The sequence below is a fragment of the Eulemur rufifrons genome, chromosome 2, assembly GCF_041146395.1.
Source record: "Eulemur rufifrons isolate Redbay chromosome 2, OSU_ERuf_1, whole genome shotgun sequence".
NCBI lineage: Eukaryota > Metazoa > Chordata > Mammalia > Primates > Lemuridae > Eulemur > Eulemur rufifrons.
The window spans coordinates 29,754,609-29,775,090 of NC_090984.1; the positions used below are offsets into that span (position 1 = coordinate 29,754,609).

General features: G+C 53.7%; 1 protein-coding gene across 10 annotated transcripts in view; it reads left to right on the plus strand.

The window, feature by feature from the left end:
- Window positions 1-20,482, plus strand: part of MEGF11 (multiple EGF like domains 11) — a 340,068-nt gene that overhangs the window by 299,834 nt on the left and 19,752 nt on the right. For 6 of the 10 annotated variants that reach the window (XM_069458609.1, XM_069458610.1, XM_069458613.1 and 3 more), the window contains 9 exons: window positions 5,042-5,162; window positions 6,097-6,260; window positions 7,420-7,522; window positions 12,939-13,085; window positions 13,440-13,574; window positions 17,588-17,716; window positions 18,655-18,783; window positions 19,311-19,439; window positions 20,021-20,149. In XM_069458609.1, coding sequence (XP_069314710.1) covers window positions 5,042-5,162; window positions 6,097-6,260; window positions 7,420-7,522; window positions 12,939-13,085; window positions 13,440-13,574; window positions 17,588-17,716; window positions 18,655-18,783; window positions 19,311-19,439; window positions 20,021-20,149 — 1,186 coding nt within the window. Of the gene's footprint in view, window positions 1-5,041; window positions 5,163-6,096; window positions 6,261-7,419; window positions 7,523-12,938; window positions 13,086-13,439; window positions 13,575-13,787; window positions 13,910-17,587; window positions 17,717-18,654; window positions 18,784-19,310; window positions 19,440-20,020; window positions 20,150-20,482 lie in introns of all 10 variants that reach the window. The other 4 variants (XR_011231484.1, XR_011231485.1, XM_069458625.1 and 1 more) reach the window with 2 other exon arrangements.

Consider the following 20,482-nt stretch of genomic DNA (forward strand, 5'->3'; position numbering starts at 1 on the left):
TAGGGACCCTGGGGCAACCCAGACAGATAAGGTCCCTGTTCTCGTGAAGCTTCTCGTCTCACTGGGGGAGACAGACAGTAAATACGTGGACAAATAAGCACATCTGGACACAGGCGTGAATGTGCCTGTGTGGCCACTGCCTGGGGGTTGCCCGGGAACAGAGACTGGGCCCCAGGCTCCTCTGCGCCCCTGGACCCTACAGCACGGCTGGCTCAGAGCTGGCCCCTCGGCAAACATCTGTGAATCGCCTGGCATGTGAGAAAGCATACGGAGAGTGCCCAGTCCTTCCGCTTCTGCCCACGGTGGACGCCAGCACGCACACACAGACATCTCATTTCTGTTACACGTTTGTTCAGGGCCCATTATGTACCAGCAGGGTCCCCGGCCCTGAGCATCTAGACATGAACGAAAGCAGATCCAGCTCCCCGAGCTCCTGGCCCCAGGGCAGAGGTAGGCACGTGAGCCAAGCACGCCCCCCGTGAGCTGGGGTGGTGGTTGCTGTGTGCACTAATTCCCACCAGGGCAGGGCAGGGGTGTCAGGGAAGACACCCAGGAGGAAAGATGAAGAAGGAGTCACAAACTTATACCCAAATCTACATGGATGTGTAAACAGATACACAAGAGACAAATGCACACAGAAACACACAGGTGTATGCTCTGACTGCCTAAGCTCATGTACACATAAACACCCATGTAGACTCAGACACCGTACACACAGACCATCACAATTAAGGCCTGCTAGTGGCCCCTAGATCGAGGAGACATCACCAGACCTTGGACCAGGGGACGCCCTGAGGTGGGCAGGGCTAATAGTCTAACCTGAGATAGGCCGATTATTGGCTTCTGTGAATGTCAATCACCAGAGACCTGCCTGTCAACTACAGACTACTCCTAACCCTCAGATTAGAGGCTAGAAGGTAGGGAATTTGAACAAAAAGTTTAACTGTTAGTACTTGTGCTTGTTGAGATGTTAGAACCAAGTATTCAAAGCCGGGCATGATGGCTCATGCCTCTAATCTCAGTGACTTTGGGCCAGGAGTTTGAGATCAGCCTGGGAAACATAGTGGGATCCTATCTCTAAAAAAATGGGAAAAAATTATCTTGGTGTGGTGATGCATGCCTGTAGTCCCTGCTACTCAGGAGACTGATACAGGAGGATCACTTGCACCCAGGAGTTCAGGAGTTCGAGGCTGCAGTGAGCTATGATCATGCCACTGCACTCCAGGCTGGACAACAGAGCAAGATCCCTTCTGTAAAAACCAAAAAAACAAGTATGCATTCAGACTGCACCCTGGGGGTCAGGACAGTGAGGTAGATGAGGAGAGTGCTCAAAGTTAGCTGTACTCAGGTGACATTCCTTCAGGGCAGAGTTGTGCACTTCAGAAACTGTCCACTTCCCCATTTGGACTTTTTGCTATTAGGAGCTAACAAAAGGAATGTGTTTGGAACAGCGCCTGGCACATGGTGGCCCTCAGGGAGTGGTCATCCTGTCCCCAAGACCATGCCCTTGGTGTGTGATGGTGAAAGTCCCAGCCTGTGTCAGCTGTGGGGAGGTGACAGGAAGGTAACTGAGGGGGTCAGGATCCCCACCCCCTGTGAGCACCCGCCTCCTCTCCAGCGGGCCGGCATTCGTTGAGTGAGGAACGGATCTCTCCTCCAGAGCTCCCTTCTGCTTCAACTCCTCCTGAGAGATGCTGTCTGCACTGATAACAGCTGTCGTAGAGCCTTCTACCCCCCAGGCACTGTTCCTACTGCTTCACAGATAATATCTGATCCTCTTAACAATCCTGTGAGGTAGGAACATTATTCTTCCCATTTTACAGATACAGGAACTGAGGCTCAGAGGGGTTTGGTAAGCTGTGCAAGGTGACATAGTGAATGCACGGTGGCACCAGGCACTGAGGTGCACCAGGTGCCAGAGTCCGCCCTCTGCTCCCAGGAAGGAAGATCTGATTCTTTTCCCCTCACCATGGGGCCGTGGATAAGTCATTGCCCCTCTCTGATTCTCCCTTTCCTTCTCTGGGAAGCAGAAACCCCTCTCAGCTTGGTGGCTTCCCGGGGCTGCTGTGAAGACCAAGGCCAACCCCAGCTCGAGAGCTCCCGGCAGACCAGGGCTTCTGTGGGACAGCACGGTGTCCCCACGCAGCACTCCGGGAGCCGTAGTTCCCGCCGGGCACTCTGCACTGTGGAGCAGGGCCTGAGGCGTCCTCTCTGGGCCCCAACGGCAGGCCCACAGCCCCGCCCACGGGTGACTGGAGGCCTCCTGCCTGGGGACACTCACGAGGACGCTGGGAGAAAACCCCTTCTCTTTGAAAGCAAACTCCCGCAGAGAAAGACATACACTAAGTCTGCGGTTTGCACCCAGGCCAAAGCCCCCAGAGCTCAAATAGGTGCCTATGGGCTATTTACAGGCTTGGAGAAATTAGAGTTTTCTGGGTAATGGAAAGCTGACAGACTCCAGCCAGTCAGGCCTGCTGGGGCCTGGCAGGGGAGAGAGAGGAACCACGGGCCTCCTGGGAAGGGACTCTGCACGCCCTAGGTGCTCCTACCTGACCTGCACAGGTGGGACACAAACAGAGAGGGCTGGAGAGGGGCCTCTCCTTGGCCAAAGGCCCACACCCTCGGGTGTCTCTGTGGCCTACACGGGGGTGAAGCCAGATGCCTGGGTGCTTAGAGTTGGGAGGTGAGCTCCTTTACTCCGAGCTGTCATTTTGCAGGTGCTGGAACTGTGGCCCGGAGGGGCAGTGCCTACCCAGTGTCACCCAGCCAGTGGGGCCCAGACAAGCTCTGGTCTTCTGGCCCAAGCTCTTCCCTGTGTCCCATTCCCACTTAAGTGTAGGTACGAGGCCTGAGAAGCTGGCTGCAGACACCCCCTAGGGGCAACAGTGGGAATTCCACATCCAGTGACCACGTACCCCAGGGCAGACAGCCCCGTCCTGGGTTCTGAGCATGCCCTGGGGACCCAGGAAGAAAGCCCAACTCCCTTACCTGGCAATCTAGGCTCCCAGTCCCTTTAAATACCTACACGCCTCCCTACACAAGCTCTTCCCTTCAGTTGCTGCTGGAACATTCCCGCTCTCACACTCCTCCTCAGTCTTGTCCACGCCCCTTCCCACCTGAATGGCGTTTACCCTGCTCTTCTCTGATAAACTGAATGCGCCCACCACTGAAGGCCTCTGGAGCCCCCATTCCTGGTCCCCCTACCCTGACTTGCCCCCGCTCCGACCTCCTTCCTGGTGCTAGTAGCACACCTGCCTCCTGGCACAGTGGGCACTGTAGTGTGCCACCCGGATTCGCCCTGCAGCACTGTGGGCTTGTTCCTCCCCAGCTGCCAGAGAGTTAGCTGCTCCCAGCTGAGCCCCTCTACAGAAATCGCTGTCAGTCAAACACAGCCGACTCACCTGGGGAGGCACGCCCCCTCCCCGAGACATCGGACGGCCGGTGATTGATGGGGTATAAAAGCGTTCCCTCCCTTTCCCCCATCGGGACAACGTTGAGGGTCGTCCTGGCTCTGGTGCTTCCTGGCAGGTCAGCAGCAGCGGCGGCTGCACCTGCACCTCAGTTCACCTTCCCTGCCCCGTCCTCTCCTCTCCCCCTGACGGGGTTACAGCTCACTCATCTCCGTCTCAGAGAACGCTCTCCAGGGAAGCCGGTGTATGACACCAGGTAACGGTGAGGCAGCCAGCCTGGGTTCCAACAGAGAGCCACCACTTTTAGCTCTGTGGCCTTGGCTGAGTTACCTACCTTCTCTTATACGTTAAGTGGGAGCAACGCTGAGAGAGTAGTTTGCATCTCCTGAGAGTGTTGTGAGAATTAGATGAGATGCTGTGTGCACGGTGCTGAGAAAGCACTCGATAAGCATCCCACGTAACGACTCTGAGCTTCAGGCAAACGGGGATAGGGTGTTACTATTCGTGTCAGAGGTGGTGAGAATGAAATAAGATTGGGAGGCAAAGGGTTAAGTTCAATGCTGCTTGGATCTAATACAGACTCTGGGGTGGAGTTTCCTAGGGCTGTGGTCTGGAGGCCCGACTGCTCCACCAACCGGTAAAGGCAACTGTATTAGTTTTCCCTTTTTTTTTTTTTTTTTTTTTGAGACAGAGTCTCACTCTGTTGCCCAGGCTAGAGTGAGTGCCGTGGCGTCAGCCTAGCTCACAGCAACCTCAAACTCCTGAGCTCAAGGGATCCTCCTGTCTCAGCCTCCCGAGTAGCTGGGACTACAGGCATGCGCCACCATGCCCAGCTAATTTTTCTATATATATTTTAGCTGTCCATATAATTTCTTTCTATTTTTAGTAGAGACGGGGTCTTGCTCTTGCTCAGGCTGGTCTCAAACTCCTGAGCTCAAACAATCCGCTCGTCTCAGCCTCCCAGAGTGCTAGGATTACAGGTGTGAGCCACCGCGCCCGGCCTGTATTAGTTTTCTATTGCTGCTATAAAAAAACTGCCACCAACTTAGTGGCTTAAAGCAACACAAACTTACTATCTTACAGCTCTGTGGGTCAGAAGTCTGGTATGGGTTTCCTGAGACTGAAATCGAGATGTCGGGGGCTGCGTTCCCTTCTGGAAGCTTTAGGGAAGAATCTGTTTCCTGCTCATTCTTGTTGCTGGCAGAATTCAGGTCCTGTGGTTGTAGGACCGAGGTCCCATTTTCTCAATGGCTGTAAAGGGGTCGATCCCAGCTTCTTGAGACCCCTGCCTTCCGTGGCCCCTGGCCCTTTCCCCGTCTCCACAGGCAACACAGGCAGGAGTAGGACTTCCCATGGCGAATCTCTCTGACCTGCCTTCTTTCTTTGGTCGTCTTCTACTTTTGAGGCCTCATGTGGCTATTATCAGTCCTGTCTGGATAATCCCTGATGTTCTCCCCATCTCAAGGTCCTTAATCACATCTGCGAAGTCCCTTTTGCCTTGTAAGGTAACATATTCACAGGTTGCAGGGATGAGCACACGGACAGCCTTGTGGCAGGGACCCTTACCCTGCCTACCACAGCCAGCCAGCACCAGGCAACCTCTGAGCCCAGATTCTCCCCTCCTGCTGCAGGGGGAGGTCTGTGCAGTTCCCTGTGCAGCAGGAACCTACGGCCCCAACTGCTCGTCCGTCTGCAGCTGTAACAACGGCGGCACCTGCTCCCCAGTGGATGGGTCCTGCACCTGCAAGGAAGGTAACGTGCCCTCTCTCCCCCGCCCATCCCCCATACGTGTGCACACTGCCTGCATGGGTGGGCTGCCAGCTGAGGGGGCTCTGCCCCACCTGCCCACAGGCAGGGTCAGGGAGCCTCTAGTGGTCAGGTTCCAGGCAAGGGAACCCATGCCATGAACCTCGACAGCAGGCACATACTAAGGGGATTCATGCCACTGGTGTTTGAAGAGCACATGGGACGGTGAGCAACCCAGACACTAGCACCTGTGGGAGAAGCTGCTACTACTCCTAGGGTTGGAGGGGCAAAAAGAGGAGGTGGAGTTCCCAGAACCTGGAAGTGCGGGCCCGCTGGTGGGAGCTGGGACATTGGAGGGTAGTACTGTACCACCACGGAGGCCCAAGGCAGAGAAAGAGGTAGGAGACACACCTGGCCTCCCTCCTGCTCCCGCCCTGCAGCCTGTGGGCCGGGTCTCCCATTGGCGGCCCACCTGGCGCCCAGCTGAGGGGGACCCTGGGGTGTGCAGCCCGCAGAGGTCAGCCCCTGTGACAGAACCAAGCAGGACAGGGGGAGAAATGGATCCGTGGGCAGAGGCCAGTAACCAGCCTACGAATGGAGAACCAGCCTGTCCCCAAACAAAGGGCCCTGAGATAAGCTGCCTGACTCCACCCTGGGAGCTGGCAGAGACAGCACTCCCCACCTGAGCTGGTTGCCTGTCCCAGGTGAGATCATTTACCTGCAGTAAAAAAAAAAAAAGTAAGAACTAGGAGGCAGCAGGCCTGGGTTCCAGCCCCAGCTCTCCTGCTGCATTTCTGAGCCAACTGCGTGTGGAATGTGTGTTCTAACCCCGCCATCAGGGAAGCGGTGGTTGGCTGGGATGCCCAGAGCTGGGGGGAGTGGGGAAGCAAGCTGTGCTGGGCCTGGATGGAGAGGTGACAGCCCCCTTCTCAACCCTCAGGGTGGCAGGGCCTGGACTGCACTCTGCCCTGCCCCAGCGGGACGTGGGGCCTGAACTGCAACGAGAGCTGCACCTGTGCCAACGGGGCGGCCTGCAGCCCCGCAGACGGCTCCTGCTCCTGCGCCCCCGGCTGGCTGGGAGACACCTGCGAACTGCCCTGCCCGGTGAGTGCCAGGGTAGCGGGGGAGCAGGCAGTAGCAGAAGTGGAGGGACAGGGTGAGCCCAGCATCCCCTCGTGCCCCTTCCCTGGGGCTATTTTGTCCACGGGGGTGCACAGAGAAGAGCCCTAGGCTAGGCGGTGGGATGCCCAGATTCAGGTCAGTCCTAGTCCTAACCTTTCTGTGGCCATTTTTCTACTTTAAGCCGCACCCCTCATCGATAGCATGGCAGATACTCAGCAGGTGTGTGATGTGGCTCCACTTTCCCCGTGCTGCTCCTGGTCAACATCATTGCCTCTGGCACTCTCACCTGAGCTCAGGAGCAGCTTCAGAATCCGTCACAGCACCGTGCTGCAGGACAGCCCTTGCTGACGCATCAGAGTGGCCGCTGCCTGATAGCCGTTGTCTGAGCTTCCTTCCGGTTCCAACAGCCTGTGCTCTTACGATCAGGGTTGGGGGCACTAAAGCCAGCGCTCTTCAGCAACAGCCACCCAGACCTAATCATGGGGTCTTGTAGGTCTAAGATAAAAATAAGTGAAAGGGGCTGATCTGATACTATTAAATGAGCGGGGGCTTTGGAGTCCTGCAGTCCTGGGCTCAAATCCTGGCTTTGCCACATCGTGACTGTGTTACCTTGAGCATGTTACCTCTCTAACCCTGTTTCTCATCTTCAAAGTGGGAATATAATGGAACTATCTCATTGTGAGGATGGAGAGAAATGAGATATGAGGCTCTTGATATACAGTGACACACAAGGAGGTAGTTGGTTACTGCCTCCTTCCCCAGTAACAAAGAATAAATCGGTTATTCCTCATGTGGATCAATGTGTTATGATTAGCAAAGTACATTTCCATTTACCATTTTATTTACTGATCATTACAGGCCTCTGAACTTGAGCCTTGAAAAGTAGGGCAGGACCATCTATCTCCTCCCTCTGTCCAAACCTCTTGCTCCTGTTAATGCAGCCAAATAATTCGGCGTGGCTTCCTGTCTGCACTGATTTCCAACTTACAAAAACTGTCCCCACTGTGCCCCAGCCCCAATCTCTGCATCCCTGTGTACTTGTGGCGTGGTTTTGTCATCAAGATCCAAGAAAAATGTGTGAACCTCTGGGAGTCTAGGTCTGATTATTTTTTTTCCCCTCTGTCTCCGGTTCTTTCCACAGGATGGCACATTCGGGCTGAACTGCAGCGAACGCTGTGACTGCAGCCACGCGGATGGCTGCGATCCCGTCACAGGCCACTGCTGCTGCCTGGCCGGATGGACAGGTAACTCGCTCCGCCTTGCCACCACCCAGGTCTTGTGAAACCGGATTCTTGGTATTCTGCTTCTCCTGACTGTTCCTTCTCCTTTGATACCTTTCTTCTTCCCTAAATATCTTTCCCTTCATCTACCCTGGGCGCCAGTTCTCCATTCCATTCAATTCAAGCAAACACATGTTTATTGAACACCTGCTCAATACAGGCTCTGTTCTAGGGGCTAGAGACGTACCAGTAAAAAAAAACCACAGGCTGACACGTGGTGGGTATAGCTGCTTAATCTCTTTGCAAAGAATGCGCTGGGGAAGGCGACAAGGGCCTTTCTCCTTAGTCTTGTCTCAGAGTCCTCGTCCCTACGCTAGCTTGTCAACCTACCTCCTAAGTTCAAGGTGAATCCATCTACTTCTCTCCACCCCGCTGTCATCACCTTGTCCGCTGAGCACTGTCTCTCACCTGGCACTACCTCGACCTCCTAGTGGGTCTCGGGCCTCTCTTCTTGCCCGCCGCATTCCTTCTGCACACGGTGGCCAGAGCAGGCTTCTCAAACCCCAGATCCGTCAGGCCAATCCCTGTTGAGAATGCCTCAGGGGCTTCCCATGACGCTTACATACAATTTAAAGTCCTTGCCGTTGCGCAGGGCCCACAGGATCCAGCTCTGCCCACCTCCTCCACCTCTCTCTGCCCCCTCTGCCACGTACTACACTCCGGCCACTGGGGCCCAAGTTCACTTCAGGGAGCCAGCCACCTTCCTGACTGCAGGCCTTAGTGTGTGCCATTCCCGCTGCCCCGGTCACTCTCTCCCCTTCCCTTCACCTGGTGACTCCTCCTCATGCACCAGGTTTCACCTTGAAAGATGCTTCCTCTGGGAAGGCTGACCTGCTACAGCAGCCATCCTCCACCTGGCTAAGACTGAAGAGCCCCTTTTTATTCGGATACCCCGAACTGTTCCTTTGGTTAGTACTTACCACAGTTGTCGCTGAACTTGGATTTCAGTAACTGTTTGTTATCTGCCTCCCCAACTTGGCCATCGGTTCCACAGTATCTGAGATATGGGTAACTTGGTAGCTAAGAACACAGAACTGGGGTCACACTGCCTGGGTTTGTGACCTTAGAGGAGTCCTTTAGTCTCTCAGAGCCTGAATTCTCCATCCATAAAATGCAGATAAGTCATCCTTACAACCACAGGGCTGTTTTTTGGGTGTTTGTTTTCTTTTTTTTTTTTTTTTTTTTTTTTTTTTTTTTGGGACAGAGTCTCACTCTGTTGCCTGGGCTAGAGTGCCGTGGTGTCAGCCTAGCTCACAGCAACCTCAAACTCCTGGGGTTAAGCGATCCCCCTGCCTCAGCCTCCCGAGTAGCTGGGACTACAGGCATGCGCCACCATGCCTGGCTAATTTTTTCTATATATTTTTAGTTGTCCAGATAATTTCTTTCTATTTTTAGTAGAGACGGGGTCTCGCTCTTGCTCAGGTTGGTCTCGAACTCCTGACCTGGAGCGATCCTCCCGCCTCAGCCTCCCAGAGTGCTAGGATTATAGGCGTGAACCACTGCAACCAGCCGCATAGGGCTGTTTTGAAGCATAAATGAGTTAATACCCATAAAGTGCTAACAGTGCCTGGCACATAGTAAGTGCTCAGTAAATGTAAGCCATGAATACAGGAACTGCTTAATGAACTGTTGCATGAATGAACCTACTAGCCAGTCCCAAGGTGGTGGGCAGCAAAGCAAAAGAAATATAATTGTTTCTGGCAGTCTAGGTTCTCAGAAAAATAATTCACACCAGGGTGCTGCATGGCCTCTGTTCTCCACAACTAAGAAGTTTGTAAGCAGCCAAAGGCGAGGGACATTGCTTCCTCTGCAGCGTCCCTGGCCTGGCTTCCCCTGCCCTGCCGGCTCCCATCCCTCTGTACAGAGTGAGGCTCTGCCCTAGGCACCGGCACCCTGGACCCTCAGCTGGAACCAAGTGGAAATACACTGTAAGTTTTCATTGCCTTAATTTCAAGTGAGCCAATAAGATTTTAATGACATCTGGTGCTTAAATTCTGTCTTTGGACAACCTTTCAGCAAGGCCTCTGTTCTAAAGCTAATTTCCCCAAGTGTGGTCTTGTAGTCTTATCAAAGAAACGAATGATGTCCTGAGGCTTGTCATGCAGAAGGGAGCCGAGGGAGAGGGATGGGGACAGGGGACAGGCCTGGGCCTCCCACTCAGCCCTCCCCAGCCACCCCTGGTGCAAGAAGAATCTGTGCCTGACTTCCCAGCCCCTGGCACACCGCTCGTGACTTGGCTCAACACGAGCGTTGGTCTGCCCTAAGCTGTATTCATGTCTCCCTGTGTCCCCATAAGCCACAGGCTTATCGACAACTGGCATCGTGTATTATATCTTATTCACCTTGCCCTGCACATAGTAGGTGCTCATGAAATGTTTACTGAAATAAATCAGAAGAAGTTGTCCTATAACCATTCATGGTTTTTCCCCTTGAAGTGGAGGAGACCTTAAAGATTATCTACTTCAACCTTCTCATGCCACAGATGAAGCGAGGGATTTGCTCAAAATCTTAGGACATTTAGTGCAAAAAGGATGGGAGACTCGGGATTGTATTTTAAGGGGGAGCCATTTATTCATTGAATTAGCATTTATTGACTCATGCAATTACCAAGTTTTTATTTGGCAGCTACCTTGTGTCCGGCACTGTGCTACACTCAGCAGTGAATGGAAAAATTCCACAGCAATGGTCCCTGAGCTCTTACTATGTGCCAAACATTGCACTGAGTACCAGAGATGACTGAGACGGTATCCCCATGAGGAACACCTGGGTAAGCAGTGTCAGAAGTGTCAGTAAGCCACAGTCCCTGTCTTCAAATTGCTGGCAGGGGAAATAGGACTCATATATATGAACCATTTGAATAACAGGTAGAGACAAAGCTGTATGCTCTATCAAATAGATGCTTGAATCCCTGGGCAGACATCTGGGAAGGCTTCCTGGAGGAGGCCCGTAAGCATTCCCTGAGGATGGGGGCTGCTGCATGGCTGCTGGCCTCACCGATGAACTAGAGATCACAGTGTGTGTGTTCTTAGCCTAGCTTCACCCACCAACATAGATGGGGGGTGGCAGGAAGGGAGGTCCTGAAAAATCAAGGGGATTCCCTAAAGTTAGACGGAAAGGGACCTCTGAGGAGATTATTATCCCTATTCAACTGTGAGGCAAACTGGGGCTCAGAGAAGGTAACTGAAGCTGCTGCTTCTGAAGCTGTCACTGGGAGTCTCCCACAAGGTCAAGGCCAGCCCCTTTGGTCATACAATAAGTCCTTTCTGGAACTGGGCACCCCACATGGGAAACCCTTGACCCTTCTTTCCACTTAGATCCCATGTCTTAGCCTCCGGAAAGCTCGAGGGCACGTACGAACCTCAAACAGAAGCCCCACTCCCACAGAACCAGGTCCAGAATGTATTAATAACTGCCAAATCCTAGAGCCAGTGGGACTTTGCAGCCACCTGCAACGTGAGCGTGAACATCGTGCACTCGTGGCTCTCAGCCTCCAAGAAAGAGGACGCCTTTTTGACATGAAAACACTTTGAGGATTCCACGCAAGTAGCTACACCTTTAATGGCCATTGACTGGGGAGAACACAATAGCAACCAGCTGCCGGGAATTCAGTGGTGCGTGTGCAGTGTTTGATGAATCACAATCATATCTATGCATAGCTTTAGGAAAGAGCAGCATCCACGCGTGCTGCGTGTGCCTCGGTCAGCCTGCACACAGCTTGGTGCGCACGTGGGATTGGAGGCCCTGGCAGCAACGAAGCTCCACTTCAGTCCACTGTGCCTCCGAGGAACAGGCAAAAGAATTCCTTAGGGTAGATCACAGCTTTTGGTGTGCCTAGGAAAGGGGAAACTTGGAGATGTGTCTAAAACTTAGCACAGCTTTGTGGTTTCTGCTCCCTTCAGTCAATCCTTGATGCCGGTCCAGGGTTCACTCGTTGGGCACCTGAAACTCCACTGGGACAGGCCCTCATCAATGGGTCAAATACAGCAAATGTGGCTGCCAGGTTATCTCTGGGAGAGATTCCATTCCCTGGAGACAACACCACCACCATATCCCAGGAAGTGGTGTCTGAAGCCACCACCCTGCTGCAAAATTGCCATGTTCCAGGGAGGGAGCACAGGTGCCGGCTGGACTGAGGGACAGGAAGAGGAGTGAAGGCTGTTGCATCCTCTCCCTCTGCCTCCTTCCAGCTGCTCCACCCTCCCTCCCCTCCTCTCCCCTTCCCTGCCAGCCTGGGTGGGCTTGTATCATTCCAGCCTGGCTCTAAATTGGTCCCACTGCTCTCCTGCTGCTGGAAAGGCTGGCTCTGTTCACTGGGCCTGAGTGTCTTTCTCTTTCTCACAATCCCTGTCTTTGTAACAAGGCAGACGTGATTTTTCACCCAACTCCGCCTCTCTCTGAGCCTCTGATATTCACCTTCCGAAGCCAAGGCAATCTCCTGGGCCCATACATTCTGTGCCTCTAATGCGTGTCAGACTGGAAGCCCTTCTGCCTGGGGGGAACCCCACCCCAGGGGTGGGGCATCCAGCCTCAGGCCTTTCAAAATTCCTTCTTAGCCTTCAGGCCGTAATCACCCCAAACACATTTATTTCCTCTACTTCGGCTCAAACAACCTGTATAGATCTTGCTCTTCTTTCTTATTGAGAAATTCCATCCATTCCCCCGTAGGCCGCTGTCAAACTGAGGGTCTTTAAATCAATTTGTTGGGTTACAACATTTTTATGAAATAGAATACATTATAATGCAGAGAAAAATCAGAGTACCTCACAGTGACAATGAGTGTAATTCTGCAAAGGATCGGTTTCCAGTATACGTAGCTGTGCACATATGACGTAAAATACATGTTGCATTGAGGACTCTGGTCAAAAGAATCTAAAAAGACGCCACCTACTCTCTGAGCCCCTGCCCCGGGTTGGCTGGCTGGGACCCAGCAGGACCAGTGGCTCCTGGGCTGACGTGGGTGGGCATGTAGCTCGCTCCTTGCTGGCACTCACTCGCCCATAGTTGGTTTCTCCCAGGCCTGTGGCCCTTCACCATCTGGTCCCTTCTTATTCCCTCAGTCTCATCTGTTGCTATATCCCATTTTGTTCTTTGTGGTTCTGCCACACTCTGCTAGTTTTCGTATCTTTCAAGACGTGATTCTCTCTCCTGCCTCCTACTCTTTGCACATACGATTTCCTTCCTTGCCTTTTAGGACACCATGTGGACATCACCTTTTCCACCATCCCTGTTCTGTCCAGCTTCGGCCTCAGCAGGTTCCTCCTCCACATGCCCAGATGCGCTGTGCGGGCCTCCACCTCTTCACATGGCATTGTGCCCCTCCCTCTGTCCTCCCCGCCCCCCACCTCTCTCACCACGGACCCTGTCTGCCTCTGGCCCACAGGCATCCGCTGCGATAGCACCTGTCCACCTGGTCGCTGGGGTCCCAACTGCTCCGTCTCCTGCAGCTGTGAGAATGGCGGCTCTTGCTCCCCAGAGGATGGGAGCTGCGAGTGTGCCCCTGGCTTCCGAGGACCCTTATGCCAGAGAAGTAAGGCTGCCCCTCACCCCAAAGACCTCAGAGGGCTTATGCTCCCTGACCCTCCCCAGTTGGAACCAGTCCTGGCCTGAGAGAGGCTGGGCTCTCAGAGTCAGCCCCCATCTCTTCCCTCCCTCTAGTCCCCTCTTCCCCTGCACTGGCCGTTCTGTCCCCAAGTTCAGGGCCCAGCCTCTCAGTGTAAACAGGACTGGACCACAGCTCCTCTCTACGGAAAGAGACAGGCCCTGCCCGGTGTGGGAAGAATGCAGCTCTCCCCACATCCTTATTGCTCTGTGGGTCAGGAGGGGTGGCTTTTGGCGCTGGGGTCCCTTAGGCTGCTGACTGTCATCTTCCCTTCACCCTCAGTCTGCCCCCCTGGGCTCTATGGCCATGGCTGCGCCCAGCCATGCCCCCTCTGCGTGCACAGCAGTGGGCCCTGCCACCACGTCAGCGGCATCTGTGAGTGCCTCCCGGGATTCTCTGGCGCCCTCTGCAACCAAGGTACTGTCTTCGGTGAGCAGGGAGGTGAGAGGTTCTGGGAGGGGAGCGGCAGGGAAGGAAGGGCTTGGGGACTTGCATCATACTCTAGAGGTAGGTCCCTCCCTCTCCAGGGCTTGGCTGCCTTTATGAGAATTGAGCACCACGTGGCTTGACCGTTATGCGGTTAAAGGAACAGGCTCAGGGAGGTTAAATGACTTGTTTATGGTCTCACAGCTAGGAAGTGGCAAAAACACATTTTGACTCCAACACCCATACTAAAGGGATGAAAAATTAAATAAGCACAGAAAAGGACCAGGTCAGAAGTGGCACCGAGCGGGTTGTGCTGAGTGCCGAGGGTAAAGGCACAGAGAACAGGGTGCAGGGGAGACGGTTCTGGCTTTGGCTGGAGGTGGCAGCTTCCAGGCTCCTCTCCCCTCGTGCTCAGCCCAACATCTCTAACCCATTCCTCACCACACGCTTTCCTGCCTCACCCTCAGGATCCTTCACGCCACCACCTCTAGGCAACTGCTGCCGGTCACCGGGAGTGGGAAGGAGGCCTGAGGTTTACTTGCATGGGTGTGCCGCTAAGCCAGGACCGTAGTGGCGGGGGGAAGCCCTGATTGGTAACATCTGCAGATTTCTGTAATATAAATATTCCTACCATGGCTGAGTTCAAGGTACCAATGGTTTAACACTGTTCCCCAAATTCCTGGATACTGAACAGCAGGTGAAAAGGTAGCAGCTGGCTCTGGCACGTGTCACTGTTGATTGCTGTCCCTGGCTGGCCTAGGCCAAGATGGGGTGGAGTTGGGCAAAGGCTCCACGGGCTGTGCAGGACTTCAGCTGGGCCTTAGCTTGAAAGGCAGAGAAGCAAGGAAAGCACTCTGGTAGAGGAAACAGCTTGGGCAGAGCACAGAGACATGGGCGTGCTGCCATCTAGCAAGAGGGGACGGCTGAAGGGCACAGTGGCAGCGGAGTGGGAAAGAGGGCTGAGAAGGTACACTGGGGCCTTCAGAACAGATTTGAACACAAGGCTACCGAATTTGCACCTTAGTCCGTAAGGAATGAAGGGATCTTAGGATAAATTAAACTGAGAGCTAAAAGCAACTTCAAGGTCACCTAGGCAAGAATCTCATCTGGACTCTGCTTAAATACTTCTATCGACTGAGAGCTCACTACCTCTCAGGGGAAGCCATTCTTCTGATGAATAATCACTGCTGAGCGGGGCTGTTTTTGCAAGTGTGTGGGCTGTTAATATGCATGAGTGGAAAGTTTACTACATGATGCTTTGAGGTCGTGAGAAGTTTGGGCCCCAGGGAAACATATGTGACAGTTTCATTTACTTGCAGCCCTCCTAGGACAGTTTAATCATAACCTGACACGTGGAGGTTACTTATTAAACATAGGAGACCCAGCCGTCAAAACAGATAGGCCGGGTCTAAATTAGGACCTAAGCAGCCCGAAGAGTAACTCTTGGAGCCTGTGTCGTCTGATTTATCACCCAGTGGCCTAATGAGTATTTCCCACTTATAGATCTAATGGAGTTTGCTATTAATGGCAACTGCCCTGGTTAAGTCTCAAACCTTGTGAAAAATTGAACTGATACTTTCTAATGACTAGCTTTCCAGCGAGTTACAAATTACAGACACTGCTTATGTAGAATCATTAAACATAGATTAAATATAACCAGATGTTTTCTTTTCACCAGCCCCCCCGCCCCCCTTCTCTCCACCTCCCCTTTCTTTGCTCACTCTGGATTCGGCTAAGAACTCGACCAATTAATGTAGTAGACTGATCGCATTAGCAGCTCTGTGGGCAAATTTGCTGGCCTTGTGTGCGTGAGATAGGCTTCAAAGACAAGACTGTCTTGTTAGAGAAGCTCATGGTTTGTTTTAGGGATGGGGGTTGGGGGAGCGACTCCAGTACCACACTCCTCACAGAAGGCCAGGACTGAGAATGGGCTCCCCGAATCAAGCACCTCCCAGAGGCAGGGAAGAGGAAGAGGTTGGGCAGCCTGCTTTTCAGGAAGCTGGCGCCTGCGCTGCAAACAGGTGAGATGCACGTCATCCTCTTGGCAGTGGACCTGCCTGGGAAGCAGCGAAGGTTTTTATCAGGGGAAGCACAGGGCCCCAAACCAGCCAGCCTGCCTGCCCGCAGCTGTTAACCATGGCCCTGGGCTAGAGGGTCACGGTTCCCATCCCCATTTCAAAGATGAGGAAACAGGGACCCCGAGGGGTGATGGGGTTTGCTCAAAGACATTTAGCCTGGTACATGGTAGAATGTCCTAACTGTGTGACTTCGGGCAAGTTACTTAACCTCTCAGTGCCTCAGCTTCCTCATCTATAAAAGGAGAGTTAACGATAAGGAGTAATGATGAGAATATTTATATAATAATGACAGTTACGAGATTAAGTGAATGAATATAGGCATGCCTCATTTTATTGCACTTCACTTTATCCTGCTTCGCAGAGACTGCATTTTTTACCAGCTAAAGGTTTGTGGCAACCCGGCCTCCAGCAAGTCTGTCGGTGCCATTTTTCCAAGAGCGTGTGCTCCATTCCTGTTGCCGTGTCAGCATTTTTAGCAATAAGGTACTTTTCAATTAAGGTAGGTAGGTATGGATTTTTAGACATAATATTACACACTTAATTAGACTATAGTATAGTATAAACATAAATTTTATATGCACTAGGAAACCAAAAAATTCATGTGATTTACTCTATTGCAATAGTCTCTTGTGGTGGTCTGGAACGGAAGCCACAGTATCTCCGAGGTACGCCTGCATGTGTGAAGCACACTGAAGCGTCTGGTGCATAGAAGTGCCGTATACATGTTTGTCGAACTCATAAATAAAACGTAGGACCTAAATCCAAGGCTTTGGACTGGAAAGTCTGGTCTACCCTGCTGCCTTTATTATTTGTCCCAACCGCTAATCATGTCCAGGAGAGGCACAGAGTAGACGTAGATCCCAGCCACCGGTGCCCACAGTCTGGCCGGGGAAGGACTACCACCATGAGGCAGTGTGGTGTAAAGGAGAGGGTGCCAGCCCAAAGTTTGAGAGAAGGGCCCTGGGGAAGTCACTCCTCTTCAAGAATCGGCACCTTCCCAGGATCCTCTGTGCTGTTCTCCAGGATCTAGACTTTCTTCCAGGGCAGTGGGGAGGCCTTGAGACTATTTGAGCAGGACACAGGAGCAATGAAGAGAGCAGTGCTTTAGAGTGCTCAAGCTGTAGGAAACAGGTGGGGATGAATTGCAGGAGAAACAAGAGGTGAGTGCTCAATGAATACTCAGGCCTAGCCCTAAAAGAGCTTTGCAGCCTGGTTGAGAAAACCAGCCCTTTCTCTAGGGACCAAGGAGTGACTCCTCCGGGAGGGTCTGTGACCAAAATCCTGTAAGTGACTCGAAGTAGAAATGGTGGTGGTGGAGAGGGCCTTGTGAACCCAAGAGGGCTTTCCTGAGTGGGGACACTGAGCTGAGGCTTGAGGAACAGGTCGGAGGAAACGGATGGACAGGGACAGACATTCAGGGCCAGCCCTCCCACAGTCGAACTGCAGGCAGACCGGCCACACTGCATTTGTCCCTCTCCTTCCAGCTGTAAACATTCTCCACCCCCGTGGCTGTGGGATTAGCGGTGCTGGCAGAAGTGTGGCAATGGAAAGTAGAGGGCCATGGAGCAGTACGGGGAGCACTGGACTGAGAGTCCAGAAGTGTGATGCCCAGCCTAACCACTTCCCACCTGTGAGACCTAAGTCAAGTCATTCTACCACTGTGGGCCTCAGCCTGTTCCTCTGTCAAAGGGGATCATAACAGAGCCTCCCAAAGAATGCAGCTGTGGGCATGAGAGGGGTGGCTCATTTACGTGCAAATGGGAAGGGAGATAGGGGTGCTGAGGTGGAGATGGGCAGTTCCCATTCAGATCTGTGATCCCAGGTGGTCATACCTGTGGCCTAGGAACTTCTGGGGGGTATAGCTGTGGGTGGTGCACGGAGGAGCACAGGCGGGAGGACAGGTGCCAGGCTGCCGTGTGCCCACAGTGTGTGCTGGAGGACACTTTGGGCAGGACTGTGCCCAGCTCTGCTCCTGTGCCAACAACGGGACCTGCAGCCCCATCGATGGCTCCTGCCAGTGCCTCCCCGGATGGATCGGCAAGGACTGTTCACAAGGTAGGCTGTTGCCCCCGGGAATGCCCCTCGCCCAGGGTTAGGTCTGGAGGCTCTTTGCCCTGGCCATTCCACTTTCCAAGGCTGAAATCTCCTTCTGCAGATAGGAATGTCCACCTGCGTTCCTTAGCTTATAGCTACCATGATGAATTATTAAGATTGATCACTGGTATTATTAACTGCTGGTATTAAAGGTATTGATATTGTTGATAGTATCATTAATTATTAAAGCCATTAATTCTGAGAATTAATACTCCATTAGCACCTGAGCAAGGATGGGGAGCAGGAGGAATAAGGACCCAGCATGGTTGAGTTTGGGAATGGCAAAGTGAGGTGTGGCCAGGGCAGTCACCTTGGGAGGAGTGTGGGTGCCCTCTGGGTGGCCCATGTGGGCATCATAAGTGTGAACAGGGCATTGTAGGGGCTCTTCATGTAAAGTGCACCCAATTTGATGCAGAGGTAACAGCTCCTTCCAGGGAGCCTCCAATCTAAGAGCAGAGAACTAGCCAGCACCCTTAGTGAGGTCCTGTTAGATGGCGAGACACAGTCTCCATCCTCAGTGAGCTCACCAGCTGAAAGTGGAGAGAGTCCCTGCCCTAGGAAAGTCCCCAGCATCGTGGGGAAGTCAGCACAGATACCCGCTATAAACCACAATGTTTACCCACACACTCCAGATCAGAGTCTGGGGACCCCCTGAGAGGGGAGGCTCAGGAGCCCTCAGAGCCATGCTGACTTAGTGGGCAGAGAATGGGGGTCTAATGGGGATCCTGGGTGTGACTAAGGCAAGAGGTGAAGGGTACGAAGTCTAGGAACTGTGTCGCACCCCTGAAAACCAGGAAGTGTCAGCGGGGTCCATCCTGGCATCTTGGCTCTGATGTGTACTCCCCCTTCCTCTCCCTCTCCCTCTTCCCCTTCCCCTCTGCATCCCACCCACATCCCAGCTTGCCCCCCGGGGTTCTGGGGCCCCGCCTGCTTCCACACATGCAGCTGCCACAACGGGGCGAGCTGCAGCGCCGAGGACGGGGCCTGCCACTGCACCCCTGGCTGGACTGGACTCTTCTGCACACAGCGTAAGCCCTGCCTCCTGGCCGCCCAGCCACTTGGAATCCCTTGCTGCGGCCTACTGGCCACCGCGGGCATCGTCCAGGCCTGTAGGGAGGGAAGAGGAAGGGAGTTGGTCCCAGGGCTGGGACCCCCACCCCTGCCCCATGAGAACTGGAGAGCTCTGCAGGGGCAGCCCCAGGGCCTGACTGCATTCAAGGGTTTGAGAGGCCCAAAGGCCTGGAAGGTCAGGGCTATAAGATACTTCAGTGATCACCAAGGCCAGACCCTCCTTGGACAGTGGGGTCCAGAGTGGGGAGAAGCAGCCTGTGGCCACATAGAAAGGAAATTCTAGCCTGGCCTCTGGTTCCAAGGATCCTTTGTCCAAAGGACGCCCCGGCCCCCACCCCTTTAGCACGGCTCTGATGCAGGGTCTCACTAGTCTTCGCCCCGCGCTCAGCAAGAGGAGGCAGAAGACAGGCCTGGTCCCAGCCGCATCTCCGCAGTTATCCTCACCCAGCAGCAACTGTCGTAACTAGAGACCCTGTTTCTCTAGGCTGCCCGGCAGCATTTTTTGGGAAGGACTGTGGACGCGTGTGCCAGTGTCAGAATGGCGCCAGCTGTGACCACATCAGTGGCAAGTGCACCTGCCGCATAGGCTTCACCGGGCAGCACTGTGAACAGAGTAAGTTGCCCTGAGCCCTAACACGGGGTGTCGGTGCCAGCCTCAGCCTCCTGCAGGGGAAGCCCCCCCTTTCAAGGTCCACTCATGTGGGCTCCACCTCTTGCTCCCTTGACTTTGGGGGAAACTTCCAAGGAAAAAGACTGAAGAAGGTCATGTCTACATCGGTGCTTGAAGAATTTCTCCCTCCAGATGGGAGGGCAGGGGAGGGTATTGAGAGCAGAGGCCTGAGGGGGTAATGAGGGAGTAGAAGGAAATGCAGGATCTTTTCTGATTCTTTGAGGCCCCCCGTGGCACTCAGCTCAGGCGCTGGCACATGGAGGATGCTGCTTAACTGTGTTGCATGAGGATGACGCAGGGCTGGGTTGGGTCCTGCCCTCTCCTCCTCTGTGTCCCCCTCTCAGGGCTGTAAGTGCTCTGTCCACCCGCAAGTATCTAACCAAAGCACAACGGGAGCTACAGGGAAACAGGCCTCACTCTGTGTGAGCCAGAACTGGCTTCTCACCATAGCTGTCCAAACATGGGGTGGGACAGGCGGCCAGTGGGTGCATCTCACTGTCTACCTACCTCTTTGTGCCATACAGGATGTGCCCCAGGAACCTTTGGCTACGGGTGTCAGCAGCTCTGTGAGTGCATGAACAACTCTACCTGTGACCATGTCACTGGCACCTGTTACTGCAGTACTGGATTCAAAGGAATCAGGTGTGACCAAGGTAATACACAGATGGCAGAGTCCCTGGGATCTGCGGAAAGGGACCCATGGGAGGCTCTGGGGAGATTCCAGGTGGAACAGCTGGGTTGGATGAGGACACTTCCCTTTATTCCCCTGTGTGAGGACAGCAGGAATAGGTGGCTGCAGAGGGACAGCAGAGGCTCCCAGTGCAGGAGAGGCAGATGGAGCAGCAGCCGCCCAGTCACAGCTTCCCCAAGCCCACCCTTGGCAAGTTTCCCGTGAGCCAAGCAAGGGTCACACAAGGTAGTGATGTGGAAAGGCCACCAGACCAAGTTGGACTATCTGCCAAGTTCTAGTTCTGCCATTACCTGCT